At 40.0% G+C, this 21,566-nt stretch overlaps 1 protein-coding gene and 1 pseudogene across 1 annotated transcript in view; one reads left to right on the forward strand and one right to left on the reverse strand.

The window, feature by feature from the left end:
* The window catches only part of LOC109126567, a 37,950-nt pseudogene extending 17,353 nt beyond the window's left edge, over window positions 1-20,597 (reverse strand).
* Window positions 21,401-21,566, forward strand: part of LOC104721994 (alkaline/neutral invertase CINV2) — a 3,365-nt gene continuing 3,199 nt past the window's right edge. Inside the window, exon 1 of the mRNA XM_010440098.2 lies at window positions 21,401-21,512. Within this exon, the coding sequence (XP_010438400.1) occupies window positions 21,429-21,512 (84 nt within the window). The 5' untranslated portion in view covers window positions 21,401-21,428. The remainder of the gene's footprint in view (window positions 21,513-21,566) is intronic.

The following is a 21,566-nucleotide window of genomic DNA, read 5'->3' on the forward strand; positions in this document are numbered from 1 at the left end:
TACAGTGTGATTCCACGGTGAGTTTGTGTTTTTGTGTTATGTTAAGATTGCTTGTTAGCCTATGTTCTTGGAAGTGCAGTGGTTAAAGGTGTTTGAGTTGTTGGTCATGGATGGGGACGTGGTCGTGGTCATGGTCGGCGAGGACGTACGTCAGAGGGTCGCAAGCGTATCAGGAGGGACCAGAGGGGGTTAGCCGGTGAGCGTGCCGGGAGTGCTGAGAACCCAGATGTGGGGTTGCAGCAGGTGTAGCCCAGGGTCGATATGATCGCTTGGCGGATTTGTTGACGTGCTGTTGGAGCGGTTACCGAGAGGGTTACCAGTGTAGGCTCCAGTTGTACCGCTTGAGGCGGGGTGCAGCCGAGGGCTACGGATGTTGAGGAGTTTTAATCTTATGTTAGGAGGATGAAGCAGTTGTAGATGACCGGTATGAGATTATTCTCAAGAGGTATCGAGCCTAGAGAGGCGAATAGGTGGATATATGAAGTTGGAGCAGATATTTTGCAGCTTGGTGGTTAATCCAGTGGGATATTAGAAGTTGAGTGGGCAGGTGTAACATTGCAATGTTATACTCGGACCACATGAGGTACTTTGTGTCGAGAGATGTTTATAGTCGTTAAGGATTCTTGCTCCTGAGGGGAAGGGGATTCCCCTGAATACCGATAGCTCGAGGGACGGAGGGCTCCGAGAGTGGCAGAGGGGATGATGTTCCCCTGGGGGGATGAGTAGTTCCCCTGATACCAAGATTTCGAGGATTGTGGTCCAAGAGTGAGACGGTATAACTCGAAGACGGTGGTCTAAGAGTGAGATCGGTATGGCTCAAAGGTTGCGACCTAAGGGTGGAGGAGTTGGGAGCAAGCAATGCCTAGGACGTGAGTATAAACATAATGACAGGATGTAAGCCTCGAGAATTGATGGTGGTTTAATCTTGGATTTTAGTTGTGTTGGCCGGTGAGCCAGGATTTTATGACCGGTACGGTCATGAATGTGTGGCTGATGTGCCATGATTGTGTGGCCGGTGGTGCTAGAGTCCCGGGAAGGGGAGCTGCAGTAGGTATGAACGGGCAAGGGCATGGTTGCCATCTACAAGCCTTCATGGCAGGATAAACTAATAGTTGCGATGATGGTGGATGGAGTTCATTGGAGATGGACATGGTTGCGAGACTCAAGGTTTTGGTAAGCTTGCTGGGGGAAAACAAGTCAAGTGGGTTGAGTTGGCGGCTTGCAAAGCATCTGACGTGGAGAATCAGAATATGGGAATGTATGGTACTTGTTTGTTTTATTACGCTCGTATTGATGATTTTCTATGGAGGATTGCCAAGTGGAAAAGCCATTCATGGAATAAGCTATCTTGTGGAAGTTTCCCTAAGAGGCAAGTTACAAGAGATTCTTGGACGAACAAGAAGGTTGATATTCAGGTGGCGGTGAGTTGTTGTCGGCATACTTGATTAGTTAGTAGAGCTGGAGACGCAGCTAGAGGATCTACTGAGCAGGGGATTCATTCGTCTTATCACTTCACTGTGGGTGCGTCGTTGTGGTTGTCAAGTAGAAAGACGAGGTGTGGGTTTACGAGATCGTGGTGATGCCTTTTTGGGTTGACTAATGCGCCAGCAGCGTTTATGAGGCTGATGAACAGTGTATTCCAGGAGTTTCTGGACGTGTCTATCATCATCTTCATCGACGACATCCTGGTCTATTCTAAGGGGGGTGTATTGAACTTGGTATTTTAAGAGATTTTGGAGTATTTTTAAATCTTCTGTTATTTAATTAGTTATTTTTAAAAATCACCTGAAATCCTATGTTATTGGATATGAAATTGATAAAAATCATTTATAATCTTCTGTTATTCAATCAATAATTTAGAAATCTCACCTCAAATCTACTGTTATTCAAAAAATCACAATTTTTTATTAAAAAACTATTGAATGGAATTCTAGGAGATTTTTCTAACATTTTTAGTTAAAAATATGACTTACAAAATCACACCTTTGAAGGTGAGATTTTGGAAAAAAAAAATTCTTCTAAAAGAGTCGACACCTACTGCAATTTTTTTTCTTTTAAAAAAATTTCTTTTAACAAAATCACACCTCTCTTCACTCTTTCTCTCTCAATTACGAGAGCTCATCTCTTTCTCTCTAAATTACGAGAGGTCGTCTCTTCTCTCTTTCTCTCTTTCAGTTACGTAAGGTACTTTTGATTTTGCAATCAAGGAAACGATTACAATCATGAAAACGCAAAACAAAAAGAACTGCAGATTTTAACATCATGAATTTACTTATGACTGAAATTGACGTTTGGTTTGAGGTGATGAGAATGCAAATTGCTATTGTGTGGATGTAGATTACATTGGAAGCAACTCATTATGGACCAGTAACTAACAAGCCAACGATATTCTTGGAGATTGGTGAGAGCTCTCTGCTTTGTTCCTTTTGTCTGAATTGAAAAGCTCTATGCTTTCTTGAAAAGCTCTGATTAGTCATTGCTTATTGTGTATATGTAGGTAGTACAGAGGAATACTGGAAGAGAGAAGACGCAGCACAAGTCATGGCTCTTGTAAGTGTAAAAATTTTGTTACGATAAAGTCGTGGTTCTTGTTACTTTTTGGTTCATGTGGATTATAATACCTCTTTGGGGGTTTAAAGCTTATAGTCAGCATGATGTTTAAGAATAGTGATTAGCAACAATTTTGGTAAATAGTAATCGTGTTTGGTGATTCAGTTAATGTGGGAAGGACTTGGGCTAGGAGGTGGTGAAATTGTTTTTTAACATTAACCAGGTACCCATTTTCACCATGAACCATCTTTACAAACTTCTCTTGATATGATTCAAGAAACCACGGCTTCTTCTGTTGATAACTTCATCTACATATCAAATTTACTTAAACGAAGCTACAAGTAAACAAACCACACCGTTTGAAACACTTCAGTCTTCACCGTCACGGCTTGAAGATGATGAAGACGACGATATAACCGAAGAAGATTCAACACCAACATTGTGTCCAATGAAGGATCTGTCTGAAAAGGCATGCTCTGCTCTGGACTCATTCTACTGCTGCTGCTGCATTATATATCGTCAACAATCCTATATGAGAGCTGCAGTTCTTTATATGAGATTAATCTTTTAACGAACCATTAATCAACGACATTCCAAGTTGCTCTTTTTATTTTAAAAAATATCAAAATCACCTAAAATTCAATAATCAAATCTCAACAAATCTCAAAATCCAAATTTCACCAAATCCTAAAATCCCAAATTTAATAACCAAATCTCCTAAAATTACACTCAAATCTCAAAATTCCAAAATATTAAAATCCTAGTAAATCTCCTAAAATATCAAGTTCAATACACCCCCCTAAGAGTCCAGAGGAGCATGCAGTGCATTTAAGGACAGTTCTGGAAAGTTGCGGGAGCAGAAGTTGTTTGCTAAGTTGAGCAAGTGTAGTTTATGGCAGCGGGAGATGGGATTTCTAGGTCACATTGTTTATGCTGAAGGCGTTTCTGTAGATTCGGAGAAGATTCAGGCTATCAAAGATTGGCCTAGACCGTAGAATGCCACAAAGATCAGAAGCTTTTTTGGGTTGGCAGGTTATTACAGGAGAGTTGTGCAGGGTTTTGTAAGCAAGGCGCGTTCGATGACTAAGTTGATAGGGAAGGATGTTCCTTTTGTTTGGTCACAGGAGTGAGTGGAGGGTTTTGCAAGCCAGAAGGAGATGTTGACTACTACGCCATTGTTGGCTTTGCCTGAGCATGAGTTGGAGTCTCTGGTAGAAGAGATCAGTGCTTTGAGCTTGTGTGCTGTTTCACAGGAACCGTTGGGTTTGGATGCTGTTGATAGAGCAGATCTTCTGAGTAGGGTGCGGTTGGCTCATGAGCAGGATTTGGGGCTGGTGAATGCCTCAAAAGACGTGGATTCAGAGTATCAGCTCCCAGATAATGGTACTATCTTGGTGCACGGTCGGGTTTGTGTGCCCAAGGATGAGGAGTTGAGACAGGAGATTCTGAGAGAGGCTCATGCGAGCAGGTTTTCTATTCATCCAGGAGCGACTAAGATGTACCGTGATCTCAAGAGGTACTATCACTGGGTCGGGATGAAGAAGGATGTAGCTAGTTGGGTCGCAAGGTGCGATATGTGTCAGCTAGTGAAGGTACTTTGTGGTGGGTTTGCCAGTGTCCAGGACGTTTGATGCTATTTGGGTCATTGTGGACCGGTTGACTAAGTCAACACATTTTCTGGCCATTAAGAAGACTGATGGAGCAGTGGTCTTGGCTAAGAAGTATGTGAGAGAGATAGTCAGATTGCATGAGGTGCCAGCGAGCATTGTGTCTGACAGGGATTCTAAGTTCACTTCGGTGTTCTGGAAGGCATTTCAGGCAGAGATGGGCACTAAGTTGCATATGATTACAACTTATCATCCCCAGACAGATGGACAGTCCGAGAGGACGATCCAGACGCTGGAGGATTTGCTGAGGATGTGTGTTTTGGATTGGGGTGGCCATTGGGCAGATCACCTGAACCTGGTAGAGTTTGCTTACAACAACAGTTATCAAGCGAGTATTGGGATGGCTCCTTATGAGGCTCTGTATGGGAGGCCGTGTCATACACCGTTATGCTGGACTCAGGTGGGGGAGAGCAGCATGTACGGGTTCTCAAGCTGAACATGAAGGAGGCTCAGGTTAGGCAGAGGAGTTATGCTGATAGGAGGAGGAGAGATCTTGAGTTTCAGGTTGGAGATAGAGTGCACCTCAAGATGGCCATGTTGCGGGGTCCGAATAGGTCATTGACTGAGACTAAGTTGACTCCGAGGTATATGGGTCCGTTAAGAGTGATTGAGCAAGTTTGACCAGTGGCATATAGGCTGGAGTTACCTGAGGTTATGCGTGCGTTCCATAAGGTTTTCCAGGTGTCTATGTTGCGGAAGTGTCTCCGTGAGGGAGAGCAGGTGTTGGCTAAGATTCCTGAGGATCTTCAGCCTAACATGACTTTGGAGGCGAGACCAGTGAGGGTTCTCGGGAGGAGGATCAAGGAACTTCGGAAGAAGAAGAATCCTTTGATGAGAGTCCTTTGGGACTGTGATGGTGTAGAGGAGCAAACTTGGGAGGCTGAGGCGAGGATGAAGGCAAGGTTTAAGAAGTGGTATGAGAAACAAGCCGCGACTTGAACTCGTCTAGCCTGGTCCCATCTGTAATCCGTGGCTGGAGCGGGAATGGAGTATTCCAGCCCATCTCTCTTGTTTACTTGGTCGCTTGGGGTGGTTGGTTGTGCGACTCAGTAACAAGATGAGGTCGTGCTCGGGGTACAAAGTTTCCGTGAGGCAGGATTTTGGGGAAAGTTTCATGAAATAGAAGTTTCCAAAAGTGGAAAGTTTCTAAAAAGAGAAAGTGCTAAATATGGAAAATTTTACGTGAGTTAGAATTTGTCCATTTTAGCTGTGAAGAGCCTTTGAGGGGCTTGTGTGGCCTTAGTTGCGGACTTTTGAGTCATCGTGCCCATGTGTGGCAGTCTTTTTAGACATTGTATGGCCTTTGTGGCAGGCTGTTTAGCCAGTTGTGTGGCCTTTGTGGCGGGCTGTTTAGCCAGATGTGTGGCCTTTGTGGCAGGCTGTTTAGCCAGAGTGCGTGTTTAGGCGGTCCTTCGGGACAGATGATCCTTCGGGACTGATGGCCTTTGTGGCGGGTTGTTTAGACAGAGTGCCTGTTTAGGACAGATTGTTTTGTCTTTGTGACGGTCCTGTTTAGGACAGATTGTTTGGTCTTTGTGACGGTCCTATTTAGGACAGATTGTTTGGCCTTTGTGGCGGTCCTGTTTAAGACATTTGTTTGGCCCTTGTGGCATGTATATGATCCTTGTGCGGTCATGAGGTATTCCTGTGAGGGAATATGTGGTTGGTAGGACATTGTGATGTCTTACGCGAGCCACGAGAAGGGAAGCTGGATTGGGATAGGACTCAGACGTGTTCAGAATTGTTTGCTCGCGGCTCTTGGGGGACTTAGGTTCTCATAGTACTGCCATATTCTGAGACTTTGTGGCTTGGGAGTATGGTTGGTATATCGACTTCGGATGACGATCCGGGAGCGCGCTGTAAGGTGGCAACCCGAGAGACGAGTTTGGATTTTCCTTATATATTATGGCATGCGGGTTTAGGCCCGATGAGGAGCCAACATTATGGCATGCAGATTTAGGTCTGATGAGGAGCCAATAAAATCTCAAGGTTTAGGCCTATGAGTAAAGGAAAGTCTAAAAGTCGAGAGCAAATGACGCCTGGAGCGTATGTCTATCGCCTAAAGGTGACCTTCTGTAGATTGGTCGGAGGAGTGCGGGTCGTGGAGACGATTGCACGGGAGTCCTTGGCTGATGGTTGTTCGAGATTCGAGGACGAATCTAGATTGGTGGGGGAGAATTGTAACGCTCGCGAACCAAAACCCTGCGTTTTGGGGTTGGGTGTCGATCGACATCCATGGTGGTGTCGGTCGATACCAAGGTTTACTAGTTCGACCAGATTGAGTTTTTAGTCGATTTGGTTCGAGTTGGTTTTAGGAAACCATTGAACCGGGTAATTTTAAGTGGGTTTCGACGCAAGAAGGGTTTTGGAAGTTTTATTTTGTCGCCGCTTTGTTGTTTTGAGAGAAAAGAGAGAAAAACATTGTTCTTGAGCTTTTGAGAGAGATTGGTGAGATTCATGGCTGTTCTTGAGAGTTTTGGAGCTAGGAGGGATCTAGAAGCTTGCTAGGAGGGTTGGGTTCGTTGCTATTGGTCTTAATCTTCCTGCAGAGAGGTGAGTGCATGACCATGGCTAATCTAAGCCTTTGATTCCTTGTTCTTGCTTGTGTGTTGCTTTGTTTGTGTGTTTTTCTTGTTGGGATTGGTTGCTACAGGTTCCTACGGATGTATAAGGCTTGGATTTCGAGTATTGGACGATTTGGTGGAGTTTGGGAGCGAGATTCGACTCTCGGCTTTGAGCGGATCGCAGTTGCAGAGGGAGTGAAGCAAGCATCGATCGACACTGTGGGGTAGTGTCGATTGACACCGTTGAGCCAATGTCGGTCGACACTTGGCTGGTGTCGGTCGACACCTCCGTTCCAGTGAGTCGGTGTTCGTTTTCCTGGTTTGTATGCTTTGTTTGTTGATTGTTTGGAACATTGGAATCACTGTTGCTTGTGTGTATAGCCCAGTAGATGGGAGGATTGCCTCACTGAGTGTTTATAAAATACTCATGCATCTCANATGTCTATCGCCTAAAGGTGACCTTCTGTAGATTGGTCGGAGGAGTGCGGGTCGTGGAGACGATTGCACGGGAGTCCTTGGCTGATGGTTGTTCGAGATTCGAGGACGAATCTAGATTGGTGGGGGAGAATTGTAACGCTCGCGAACCAAAACCCTGCGTTTTGGGGTTGGGTGTCGATCGACATCCATGGTGGTGTCGGTCGATACCAAGGTTTACTAGTTCGACCAGATTGAGTTTTTAGTCGATTTGGTTCGAGTTGGTTTTAGGAAACCATTGAACCGGGTAATTTTAAGTGGGTTTCGACGCAAGAAGGGTTTTGGAAGTTTTATTTTGTCGCCGCTTTGTTGTTTTGAGAGAAAAGAGAGAAAAACATTGTTCTTGAGCTTTTGAGAGAGATTGGTGAGATTCATGGCTGTTCTTGAGAGTTTTGGAGCTAGGAGGGATCTAGAAGCTTGCTAGGAGGGTTGGGTTCGTTGCTATTGGTCTTAATCTTCCTGCAGAGAGGTGAGTGCATGACCATGGCTAATCTAAGCCTTTGATTCCTTGTTCTTGCTTGTGTGTTGCTTTGTTTGTGTGTTTTTCTTGTTGGGATTGGTTGCTACAGGTTCCTACGGATGTATAAGGCTTGGATTTCGAGTATTGGACGATTTGGTGGAGTTTGGGAGCGAGATTCGACTCTCGGCTTTGAGCGGATCGCAGTTGCAGAGGGAGTGAAGCAAGCATCGATCGACACTGTGGGGTAGTGTCGATTGACACCGTTGAGCCAATGTCGGTCGACACTTGGCTGGTGTCGGTCGACACCTCCGTTCCAGTGAGTCGGTGTTCGTTTTCCTGGTTTGTATGCTTTGTTTGTTGATTGTTTGGAACATTGGAATCACTGTTGCTTGTGTGTATAGCCCAGTAGATGGGAGGATTGCCTCACTGAGTGTTTATAAAATACTCATGCATCTCAATTTGTGTTTGTGGTGCAGGTAAAGGCAAAGTGTGATCGTGGAATCAAGGCAATGAAGAGGAGGATGTTCTAGGGACTCGATTGGATGTTGTCTGGCATTGCTAAGTTGCTAGAGTTGGGTCATTAGAAACATTGCTAGGTTGCTGGTTCCATGTTTTCTGATGATTGGTTATTTGGATATTGGTTATGTTTTGACTATTGGTGATTTATATTTATTGGATATTGGTATTGTTATTACGCTGTTGATTGTAATTGTGGTTAGGTAGCTAGTGGATATGGGACCACTAGTCGTAGTTTAATTATTATATTTATATTATTATTATTTATTAATTAAAAAAAAAAAAAAAGGTTAGGTCCTTTCACATTTTCTCCATACTTTTTTCTTGATTGATTGCTTGAGGGCAAGCAAAGAATAAGTTTGGGGGAGTTGATATATCTATATTTTGTCTCTCCTCAGCATATATTTATCATGCATTTAGCTAGAATAACTGATTGTTTTACGTCATTTTCTAAGTCTTTTCTATACACTTTGCATGTCTAGGTAGTTCTTGCATTATCCTTGCATACATTATGCATTTCGAAGTATTTCAGGTATTGAGGAGACGTTGGAAGTGCATCCGTCCGAGCCATGCCCCCCAGCATCCGTCCGAGCCATGCTCCCCAGCAACTGTCCGAGCTATGCTCCCCAGCAACCCATCCGATGCACAACACTCCCGGAACCGTCTCTCGAGCCATCTCCGGGAAGCGTCAACCGAGCTATCCCCGTGAAGTGTCAACCGAGCCATCCGTTCGAGCCGTTCCACTCGAGTGGGATTTAGCTTTTGACGTCTTCATCATAATCGTAGGAAATTGAGAGATCTTTCCAACGCCGTTTATTTCAAGCCAATCAGAGGTGTGGTTCAAGAGTTATCATGGTTTTAGTGGATGCGTATACACCACACTCGAGCCACTCTCACTCGCCACGCATTCCAGCTTGTCTGATCGAGCCACTCTCTCTCGCCACGCACTCAAGCTTGTCTGATCGGGCCACTCTCACTCGCCATGTATTCCAGCTTGTCTGATCGAGCCACTCTCACTCGCCAGGCATTCCAGCTTGTCTGATCGAGCCACTCTCTCTCGCACGCATTCCAGCTTGTCTGATCGAGCCACTCTCACTCGCCACACACTCCAGCTTGTCTGATCGAGCCACTCTCTCTCGCCACGCACTCTAGCTGCCTTCCCTCAAGCGATGCTGACATTGCATTCCACTCGATGTGCACGGACTCGATCGCAAATGTCAGGAAGTAAGACGTTTCGTCTCACACGCTTCAGGGAATTCCCAAACCGACTCTTCACCTTGTCGTTTTAAGTTTTAGGGCTTTACATGTTGGACTACTATATATACATTTTGTTAAGTCTCTGCGGAGACATCTTATCTTTATCTCGTATTGTTTTCTTTCCCAGAAGGTTTTAACCTAGCCACAAAATACGTTCTGAGACTTGTATTCCGATATCTTTGAGATTTATTGAGATTTGGCATTTGATTCCTTCTACAAAGTTGTTCATCTTATTTTTATCTACCCAATAATGCTTGTTTCAATGTTTTCTGTGTTTGCATCCTTGATAATGAATTTCGGATCTGAGTAGTGTGGTATTTTTTGAGGATGGGATAGATTAGGTGGAGGATCTTATGATGTAGAGTGTTTAAGCTTTGATTGTATGATTCCCTTCTGGACTAGAGTTAGATATACTAGTTTCTCTCTAATCAATTGGAACTAGGTTTTAAACATTTCTGCACCCAAAAGGTGTTCGATGAAATGTCTGACCAACTAGTGCAAGAGACTTACGTTCCTAGCCTAAGAGATTAGTTGTCTAGGATGTTTGTTGACGTGAATGAACTTGTTTTTCTCGCCATGCTTGATCATGTTTCTCTAGCGAGAGCTAGGTTTGGAAGTGGTTGAGTTTGAGTCGCTTTTGTCAAGAGATTGGATTAGCTAAGAAGTGATGTTCATTGTTTAGGGATGGTTTGCTTGTGGCATGTTAAATACTCTATAGACTAGGATACTCCACCGACATCAATTACTCCCATCCTTAGGACCTCTTTCTTTTTGATTTTTATTACATTCCTGAGACTGTTTCGTTTCTTGCTTTTTAGTTCATGCTTAGACTCGTTTACATTTTTATTCATTTTCGCTTCTTGTCATGAATTCTCGTTTCTAGTTCTGTGACTCTTTGAATTGGCTTAGCTTGTGATTTCTTGATTACATCTCAATTGTTAGTAAAGTTTTCCAACTGGATTGACACCTTAAGTATTACAACTGCATAAGGTTAATTGAACCTGCTAGGACACACAAAATCCTAGTATCATTTCCCCATCCCAAACTTGCATGCATACTTGTTAAACCATGGAGAGCTTCCCATATGAACAATGTTCGAACTTGAAAGCCGATACACTTGCATCTGTAAAGGAGACTTCAACCATCTATCTATCTCGGCAAAGATCTTTTCGATAGTGTGTTCCGATACATCTTGATGCAGCTTCAAAGCAGCCCATCCGAAGTCATTCTCCAATAAATCACCAACGTTCGTAGACATTTTCACAAGAGAAATGTAATTAACAAAACAATCTGTTGGCAGTGATGGATTCGTTCTTGATCTATTTCCAGCAGCAAACCTGCAAGTGGTTTATTGATCATTTGGTAGTTTTCTTGCTCTTGTTATGCTTCTCCATATGAATGCGGTTAGCGACTGGAAAGAAGAGATCTTTGTCGTTCCACATTCTTGATTCGCCTTTGATTTCAGCAACGTCACTGTTTCTGATGAGAAACTGAACATTCTCTCCTTCAAAACCGGAGTTTTATAAAGATTTAAGGACTAATCATCAGGTTCACTGAAGGGAACGATGTAAGTTGGACCAGACACTTAACGAAAGATTGGAGGATTCTTGAGACAGAGCAATTTGTTGTTGTTACTATCAATGATGATGTCTTCTTGTGAATTGAATATATCGGCAAAAGAGTTGAAGAACTGCCAGAAGGAACTTCAATCACCAATCGCATGATTCATCGACAATCCTATAAACACTCCATCTACCAACTCTGTTACCTATATAACACAATACTAGTATAAACCATCAGTAAAAAAGTTTCACCTTTTATTACTGTCGTTTTGATGATTTGGATAAGACAGGTGGGCTTCTTCAGAGAGTTGGGCCGGTAATGGTAGCACATGCCCAGCTTGGTCTGCTAAAGAGATTGCCCAGGAGACAAACGAGAATGGCTCTGTCGTTTTAGTAACATCACATCTAAACCGTGTGTATCGTACGAGTTTGTCTTGTATCACCCTGCAAGACAGCGACAGAGGGCAATTAAAGGAGTGAGGAGCAGAGGGAACAAAGCAGAGAATCATTTGGCGTTACATTACAGAGATAAGGACCAAGTTGTCGGTGAGAGAGAAATCTAGAGTGGGTGAGAGAGACTTTTGTCTTCTTCATTGTTCTTGTTCTTTCTCCGGGTCTGATTCTTTTGTAAGGGGAGAGACGTGAGCTTGGGGTGAGTTTGTTCAAGTTGTAATTGCTACTCTGATACTCCTTGTGAACCGGTTTCAGGTTCACCGAGACGTACCAGGATCACATTGATCCTGGGAATTCGTATATCCTCGTGTCCTTTACTTTCTTATACTACAAACCTACAAACCTGCAAAACATAAAACATAGCACAAGGAAACACAAACCTGTTAGCCATACTCGGTCGTTTCTCAGTTAAACACTCAAGGAAAATCCTAACAGTGGTATCAGAGCAAGGTTCGAGCGTTCTAACTGTAGAGAGAGCAGATCTACAAGGAGCTCTACAAGTCTGAGGAGGTTACTGTTCTAAAACTCAGAAAGGTCCAACCTTTAAGGTACATTTCTTCACCAAGTTCGGTTTATTCTGTATCTGGGTTATTTCTGAAGTAGATACAGAAACAAAGTTGGAAAGTTAGAGTCTTGTTAGAAGTTATGGTTGTGTGGTTGGTGTTGTGTGAGTTTTGCTGAGACAGTTTGTTGGTTTTGTCTTTTGTGTGTTGGGTTTTGTGGTGTGAGCCTCATGGTTCTGAAGAGGTCTCAGTGATAGAACCTACACAAGGAAGATTTGACGTGGAGAAGTTCGATGGAGAGGGTGACTTTTCTTTGTGGAAACACAAGATGTGCACTTAGCTGGAAATCTTGGGCCTTGAGTCAGTACTACAACCACCAACAGCAGAAAGTGTTGAAGGAAAGGATGGTGAAGACTCATAAGGGGCAGCAAAGTCAGATCCGAAATGGCTAGATAAAGACAGGAGGGTAAGAAACCTCTTGAGTCACTGTCTGGGAGATATGGTGCTTAGAAAAGTCATGAAGGAGCCAACCGCATATGCTAAGTGGATAGCTCTAGAGAACAACTATCATGCTAAGACATTGCCACACCGGTTCTATCTTAAGCAAATGTTCTTTAGCTTCAAGATGGAGGAGGACAAGAACCTAGACAAGAATCTAGATTCCTTCAATAAGCTCATATCAGACTTATCTAGCCTAAACGTGGAGATAAGCTAGGAAGATACGGCTGCGATCCTCATGAACTTTTGCCTAAGAGGTTTGACAACCTTGTACACACCTTGAAGTATAGCAGCAAAGACAAGGACTTTGTTACTCCTAAGGAGATCATCATGTCAGCATATTGTATCGAATTGGAGCTGAAAGATAAGGGGGTACTAAAGAAGCCTGCGGAAGAAGGGTTGTTTATACAGACAAGAGGCATAACTGAAAAGAAGACTCAGCCAAAGGGAAAAGCAGACTCAAGGGGCAAGTCTAAGACCAAGAAAAGGACTTGCTGGATTTGTGGTAGTGAAGATCACTTGAAGAAAGACTGTCCGAAGAAGAACCAAGCGAGCACAAGTCAGAAGGGTGAAGCAAACATTGCACAAGCTCAAGGTGCTGAACCGTTGATGTTGACAGTTTCAGAATATCAACCAAAGGATGCTTGGATCTTGGATTCTGGATGTTCTTACCACATAACATTCAAAAGAGATATGATGTTTGATGTAGAAGAGGTAAATGGAGGAAGAATTCTGATGGGAAACAACACATTATGTGAAATCACAACAATCGGGAAGGTCAAAATTGTGAACTACAATGGGACTGAAGTAGTGTTGTCTCAAGTCCGATACTCACCTACAACAAGAAGAAATCTAATCTATCTGGGACAGTTGGAATCAAACGGATGTTGGTTCAAGTCTATACATTTTAGACTACAAGTGTTCAAAGGAAACAAAGAAGCTCTCGCAAGAAACTATAGAGACACACTATATTTTCTAGAAGGAAAGGCGGAGCTTGAGCAGGTAAATGTAGCTGAAAGAACAATGAACACAACCGCTTTATGGCATAGCAGACTTGGCCATACAAGTGAAAAGGTGTTAAAGTTGTTAGTCAAGTAGGAACTACTCAAAGGAAGTGAGATAGCAGAATTGGGGCAGTGTGAAGACTGCATTCTGGGAAAATCTCACAGGTTGTCCTTCAAGACTGGCAAGCATACTTTAGAGGGAATTTTGGAGTATGTACATTATGATCTTTGGGGCTCTCCGAACGTGACACCAAGTTTGGTGAAGTGTCAATACTACATATCTTTTGTAGATGACTTCTGAAGAAAAGCATAGGTCTTCTTTCTCAAGACAAAAGATGAATCTTTCTCCAAGTTTGTTGAATGGCTGTCACTAGTTGAAAATCAAAGTGGAAAGAAGCTGAAAGCATTAATTAAGGACAGACAATGGTCTGGAATTTTGCAACAAAATCTTTGATGACTACTGCAAGGAAAAAGGGATCATGAGGCACAAAACATGTCCTTATACCCCACAGCAAAATGAAGTTGCTGAGAGGCTAAATAGAACCGTGCTTGAGAAGGTAAGGAGCTTACTGGGTGAAACTGGATTGGGAGAACCATTCTGAGCAGAAGCTTCATCAACAGTCGTATATGTGATGAATAGAACTCCATCCTCACCATTAAACTTTCAGTTTCCTGAAGAGGTTTGGTCGGGAAGGAAACCGGATTATGATCACCTCAGAAGATTTGGCTGCTTGGTTTACTATCATGTTGATTAAGAAAAGTTGAAACCAAGAGCCAAGAAGGGGGTATTTATGGGGTATCCACAGGGAGTTAATGGTTACAGAATTTGGAGCAGTGAGGATAAAAAGTGTATTGTCAGTCGAGATGTAATGTTTTGAGAAGATATTTTGTACAAGGATATCGGTAAATTGCCTGAAACTGAAGAGGCGATATCTGAGAAGCATGGGAACAAAGTAACATTCATTTTACCTAGTGAAACTGCAAGAGGAGAAGCATCTGGATCCACAAATGAGTCAATAGAAGAAGGTGGAGCTCCAATAGAAGAAGGTGGAGCTACTTTAGAAAGTGGATCAATAGAAGAGTCAGAAGAAGAGTCTGAAATTGGTGGTGATTCGCTCAGAAGTTACCAACTTGCAAGAGACAGAGAACGGAGAGTTAACATCAGACCACCGAGTAGGTTTGACGATGGTGATGTTGCTGCATTTGCATTCACCATGTCTCAACTTGTAAATGCTGGAGAACCGACAACCTATGAGGAAGCTATAAGCTTTAAAGAAAGACTGAAATGGATTGCTGCAATAGAGGAGGAGATGGACTCACATCGGAAAAGTCAGACATGGAAAGATGCAGACAAGAAAGAAGGTATGAGAACCATTGGGAGTAAGTGGATTTTCAAACTTAAGCTGGGAATACTAGGAGTGGAAGAACCGAGATACAAGGCTCGGTTAGTAGCAAAAAGATTCTCTCAGATTGAAGGGGTAGACTATCACGAAGTGTTTGCGTCTCTGGTTAAACACATCAAAATCAGGGTGGTGTTGTCAATGGTGGTCCACAAAGACCTTGAACTAGAACAGATGGATGTAAAAACAGCATTTTTACATGGAAAGCTGGAAGAGGAAATTCTTATGGAGCCGCCACAGGGGTATGAAAATGGTGATCATGTGTGTTCACTATAGAAGTCTCTATACAGATTAAAACAATCTCCACGACAGTGGAACCTAAGGTTTGATCAGTTTATGAAATCTCAGAAGTATACAAGGAGTCAGTATGATCTGTGTGTCTACTTTAAGTGCCTAGAAGGCGATGAATATGTCTACTTACTACTCTACGTAGATGACATGTTACTAGTTGCTAAAGACATGGCGGAGATTTCAAGATTGAAAGAAGTGTTGAGCAAAGAGTTTGAGATGAAGGATCTCAGAAATGCAAAAGAGGATACTGGGGATAGACATCATCAGGGACAGAGAAAAGGGTGCGCTATCACTGTCACAAGAAAGCTATCTAGAGAAGGTTTTAGCTAATTTCGGTATGAAAGATGCAAGACCAGTTCAAACGCCTGTGGGGGGGGGGAGAATTTAAGCTGTCTGGTACCAAACCAGAAGATAAAGAAGAAGCTGAGGCAGAGATGAGAAGCGTACCTTATGCAAGTGCTGTAGGGAGTCTCATGTACTCCATGGTTGGGACACATCCGGATATAGCATACGCAGTGGGCCTGGTGAGTCGATTCATGAACTCTCCTTGCAAACAACATTGGGAAGCAGTTAAATGGGTGTTTCGGTACATAAAACACACAACAGATTTCAAGCTCACTTTCACTAAGTCGAAGGATTTCAAGGTTACAGGCTACTGTGATAATGACTATGCAGCAGACCTAGATAAGAGAAGATCAATTACCGGTTTAAGTATTTCAGGTTGGAGGAAATACGGTAAGCTGGAGATCCGGTCTTCATCAACAAGTGGTAGCCCAATCGACGACGGAAGCAGAGTATATGGCACTCTCTGAAGCTGCCAAAGAAGCTCTGGTGGCTGATGAGAATAGTGAGCGAGCTGGGTATTCCGCAGAAACAAGTTGAAATCTTTAGTGATTCCCAAAGTGCCATTTGTTTGGCCAAGAACAGCGTGCATCATGAACGCACAAAGCACATCCAGGTGAGATACCACTTCATACGAGGTGAAATTGAGGAGGGTACGCTGAAAGTCTCGAAGATCAACAAAAAAGAGAATCCGGCCGATTTGTTAACAAAATTGATACCGGTGAAGAAATTTGAGGAAGGACTAAGCAACTTGAAGGTGCTACGGGAGTCAAGCTCTGATAAGAGCTAGGGTCCTGACGGTCAAGGTGGAACGGATACCTCCTGCGGTGAAGGCAGAGCGGTGGTTTCTGGTGGTGAAATCAGAGAAGGGGGTCGACTCTTCGGTTAACTGTCTGAGCAAATCAAGGTGGACATTGTCGTTTTGATGATTTGGATCAGACAGGTGGGCTTCTTCAGAGAGTTGGGCCAGTAACGGTAGCACAGGCCCAACTTGGTCTGCTAAGGAGATTGCCCAGGAGACAAACGACAATGGCTCTGTCGTTTTAGTAACATCACATCTGAAATGTGTGTATCGTACGAGTTTGTCTTGTATCACCCTGCAAGACAACGACAGAGGGCTATTAAAGGAGTGAGGAGCAGAGGGAACAAAGCAGAGAAGCATTTGGCGTTACATTACAGAGATAAGGACCAAGTTGTCGGTGAGAGAGAAACCTAGAGTGGGTGAGAGAGACTTTTGTCTTCTTCATTGTTCTTGTTCTTTCTTGGGGTCTGATTCTTTCGTAAAGGGAGAGACATGAGCTTGGGGTGAGTTTGTTCAAGTTGTAATTGCTACTCTGATACTCCTTGTGAACCGGTTTCAGGTTCACTGAGACGTACCGGGATCACATTGATCCTGGGAACTCGTATATCCTCGTGTCCTTTACTTTCTTGCACTACAAACCTACAAACCTGCAAAACATAAAACAGAGCACAAGGAAACACAAATCTGTTAGTCATACTCGGTCGTTTCTCGGTTAAACACTCAAGGAAAATCCTAACAATTACTACAACTCTGTTTTTATATATTTGAATATAATATGATTTTGAGATAGCTATATACAAGAATGAGTAAAACGTACCTTGACTGATAAGAGACTCATGGTGTAACCATTGCGGTTCAATGCTTTGTGTGGTGATCAAAGAAAGATTGAACAAGCAAAGGAACATACTTGGACCCAACAATGTCTAATACACTTAGATCTGATACAGCATGGATAAATCCAGCACAAGGACTTTTATTACAATCAACAAACACTGAGTGAGATCTTTGATTTTAGTTGTGGGAGTATAAAGTTGAGAGGCGACCAGCGAGAAGATAGAAATGGACTAGTGTTATGGCAAGTGACTCTTTGAGCTTCTGAAGCAAAGTCTCCATGAACTCTTTTGCATCGTCAGATTTAGAAAACGATGGTTTGAGAAAGAGAAGACCCTTTTAGATGTAATGGATTGAGAGAATGAAATGATCCAATGGTGAAAAATGGTATGGCTCTTTCCATTTTTCAGGGAGGGTTTATGGTTTGACGAAGCATTTTGAGATAATCTTTACTTCCGATGAAAAAGAAAAAGAAGGAGTAATCAGTTTAAGATAAGCTCCTTTGCTTCCCTTTTATTTTCTTTGCTTTATAGATGAGTTACTTATTTATTTTTGAATAAAATTTATCTTAAAAATATATTGTAGGAAAATGACAGCCAATTTTTTTTTTTTTGACTTTTGAGAAAAAACAAATGAAGAGTATTGTCATTTAGTAAATAGAGTTATTTACCTTTTTGTATAAATAAAGTACATTTACGTCTATGTATATATATATATATATATATATATTTAAAATTTCTTATTCATATATATTACAAAAATCTAATGATGTTAAATTGTTAATCACCAAAAATTTTGCTAAATATTTATCATTATCAAATATACTGTCAAATTTTACAAGATCATGATACGTGTAAATTGTATAGATTAGATGTTAACAGATGTCAATTCTATATTTATAAAAATATTTAAAATAAAAATATTAATTTTTAAACCTATCATAAAAAGTAAACTATACATAATAAAAAATAGAAATTTGTTAATATATTTTAAAATAATTTCTAATTTATCTAATTATTAACCTGATTCTACCGGGGTTTTTATGTTGATATATATTAATTAAAAAAGGACTCAAAGTTCTTTTTTTCCTGCATTTTTTTCTTGAAAAAAGGAACACAAATAAAAGAAGATGAGTAAATCACATCTCTACATATCAATATTAAAAAATACCGGAGATGAATATTAATAACTTAGAATAAATATAACTAAATTTAAAGATAATTCATAGTAAAAAGGTATTTTAAGGGACACTTTTTTAAATATGTTGTTTTGGAATTGTCAATACCTTGAAAGCAGATTTCTTAGTATTTCAGTTTTATAAAGCCTAATTTTTTCAGATCTATGAATATTTTTGTTGAAAAAATATATAATTTAAATTGAATTAAGACAAATGGTTCCGGCAGGGCTCAAACCCACGACCTTCGGCTCATAAGACCAACACTATAACCAACTGAGCTACAAGACCACTTGTAAACAAATGAGGTATACAGACGCTGTCACAAAGATCTACGATTCTTTCTCTAGCATATATAAATTGAGATGAGGGTTAAACATTTAAATTAATTATATATATATATATATATATATTTATTTATATTATATATTTTTCTCATATATTTTTGATTAAAGTACAATACTATGATTTTGTCTTTTACTTGTGTTATTCTCAGCGTTATACCTAAACCATTCGTAAAACCAATTCCAAAATATTAAAGTACAATACTATTAATTATTTTAAAATTTTATAAAATGTACCTAAATTTTACGGATGTCTCGTATTAACATAAATAATATGTGATATTAATTACAATAATATTTTCCATAATAGTAATTTTCAGATAATATTTCAACTTATCTTTACTAATTTTGTTAATATTTTCTATTATAATTGAATATTTTTATGCATATTTTTGTGATTTAAAATCTTGAATTTTTATGATTGAATTTATGGTTGGTTTGATTAAATTTTAGGATAGTATGTACATGTGAGTACGAGAAAACATATTAAATTTGTAACAAAAAAAGGACATGTATGTTATACCACAAAGGTTATATAATTTAGGAATAATATATTGCTAAATTGTTGAGTTATTCGATATTATAGTTTTTTATAAACTTATAAAAATTTTAAATTATAAAATTGTGTATTAGGCGGGTCATAATCTAGTATATATACATTTTAAATTCATTACTAACATTTATTACAAAAATTAGTAATGTTAAATTGTCAATCACCAAACATTTTGCTAAATATTCAAAGGGGGATTTTCAAAAATACCCCTTTTTCTATGACACTTTTCAAAAATACATTTCATGGTATCTATTTTCAAAAATACCTCTTTTTAATATATAAAATGACTAAATTCTAAACCTTAAACCCCAAATACTAAACCCTACTCCCTAAATGTAAAATAGAGAACTTAAACCTTAAAAAAAAAAATTTAAAATTAATTTAACATATAGTAATTGTGTAAAAGAGGACAAAAATGAAAATGTTCAAAAAATGATATTTTTTTAAAGGGGTATCTCAAAAAGGGTATTCTAACAAATTCTCCATTATCAATAATATTGCCAATTTTTTAATAAAACATGATTGTACAATTCTTTTTTAAAATTTTATTTTGTAGTTCCCAGTTAAATATATAATTTCTCACATATATTAATGATTACATAATTTATTGTATTTCTTACAATTAATTAATTAATAATTAAATTGATAGTAAAACTGTTACAAATTAATATAATAAAATTATTTGGATTCGAGTTCAATTTGGTTCGGTTTTCATTTTCCTAATCGGTTCAGTTTGGTTCTTTGGTTCTGTCCACATTGTTAAAAAAGGTTGAGTTAGAAGCACGAGTTCATAACAGCTTAACAGCTCCTCAGCCAAACGCTGCTTCGTCTTTGTTGTCAGACCAACAAGCCTTGAGGCAAATAAAATTGTCTAAAAACAGAACCATCATCAAAAGTATGCAGTTTTTGTGTTCTAGGTTCAACCCGAGCACCCCAACGAACGCCTATTAATGAACATGAATTATTATATTAAAGCTCTTTGTTTTAAAAAAAAAAGAATTATTATATTAAGCTCTCATCATTCTACTAAAAAAATAAAACATTACATAAATGTGATATATACTTATTAATTATTATTATATTGCCTACCTAACACACTAGCAAGCTACCAGTCCACCACTGTGATGGTTGGTTTATATGTCAAAAACAAAAATCAATAACAATAAAGATAAAAAGTGACTGGAAAACCGATAAAATAAGTATCCCAAGCGAAAAGTCCAATAACCAAATCAGACAATGAGATTCACTTACTCGTTCAGTACATTACCGGTTACTCCACGTACAACCAATAACACAACTTGACCGTATCTTTACCGGTAACTACCGGTAAACTCTGTCCCTTTCGTCGACATGTTTCCCTTACCAGACCCCGTTTTGTTTTGTTTCGGTCTCTTTAACAAGTCCTGTTTTGTCTTCTTCTTCAATCTTGTTCTAATCTAATCTATAAAACAACAGCTTCACTCTTCATGACTCTTTTTTCCACTTTTCTTACTTTCTTGCCCCTTCCTCTCTCACTCTCCGGCGATATCGCCGGTTTTTGGTACGAGTTCTTGACGCTTCCGTCGTCTTCTCAGGTTTGGTTTCTTTCTTATAATATATCTCACTTATGTTAGAACCATTATGTATTTAAATCTAGATGTAGATCTGGTTCTCATGGGGATCTTGATTAATATTTTTTGTTATTAACAGTACTAATCTTGTATTATTGTTTGGAACTATTATCATTAGATAAGTTTTGATTTCTCATGTATACTTTGTTATGGACTTATGGTTAATCTCGCGTGACTCAACGACGCAAGAGTTTTTTTGTTTAATTATTTGGATAAGTAATTAAATAAGATAAAAGAGAGTAAGAGGAAAAACAAATTATAATATAATTAGACACAATTTATTTGGATAAGTTTTTTTTTGTTTTTTTTTGTTCAACCCTTTGGAACTTGGATAAGTAATTAAACAAGAAAAAAGAATCTGTTAAAAGGTTTTTTTTTTTAATCTTAAGATAAACACAATTTATTTCTGAAAAAGTAAAAATCCATTGTTGTTACAAAATGAACATAGTTTTATTTCCAGATAGAGAAAAAATCAGTTTAATGATTTTATCTTAATAACTGATTTTGTGTCTTTTTTATTTTATTTTTATGACTGAATCTATAGATCTTGTTCTATCAACTAAAACGAAAGAAATGGAAGGTCATAAAGAACCATTGAGGGTAAGAGTTGAAGGATCACACACAAATTGTTCATTATCAGAGATGGATGATTTCCATCTGACTCGGGCTTTGGAGAAGCCGAGGCAGCTAAAGATCGAACGGAAGAGATCA

Source organism: Camelina sativa, chromosome 2 (genome assembly GCF_000633955.1).
Source record: "Camelina sativa cultivar DH55 chromosome 2, Cs, whole genome shotgun sequence".
NCBI classification, from domain to species: domain Eukaryota; kingdom Viridiplantae; phylum Streptophyta; class Magnoliopsida; order Brassicales; family Brassicaceae; genus Camelina; species Camelina sativa.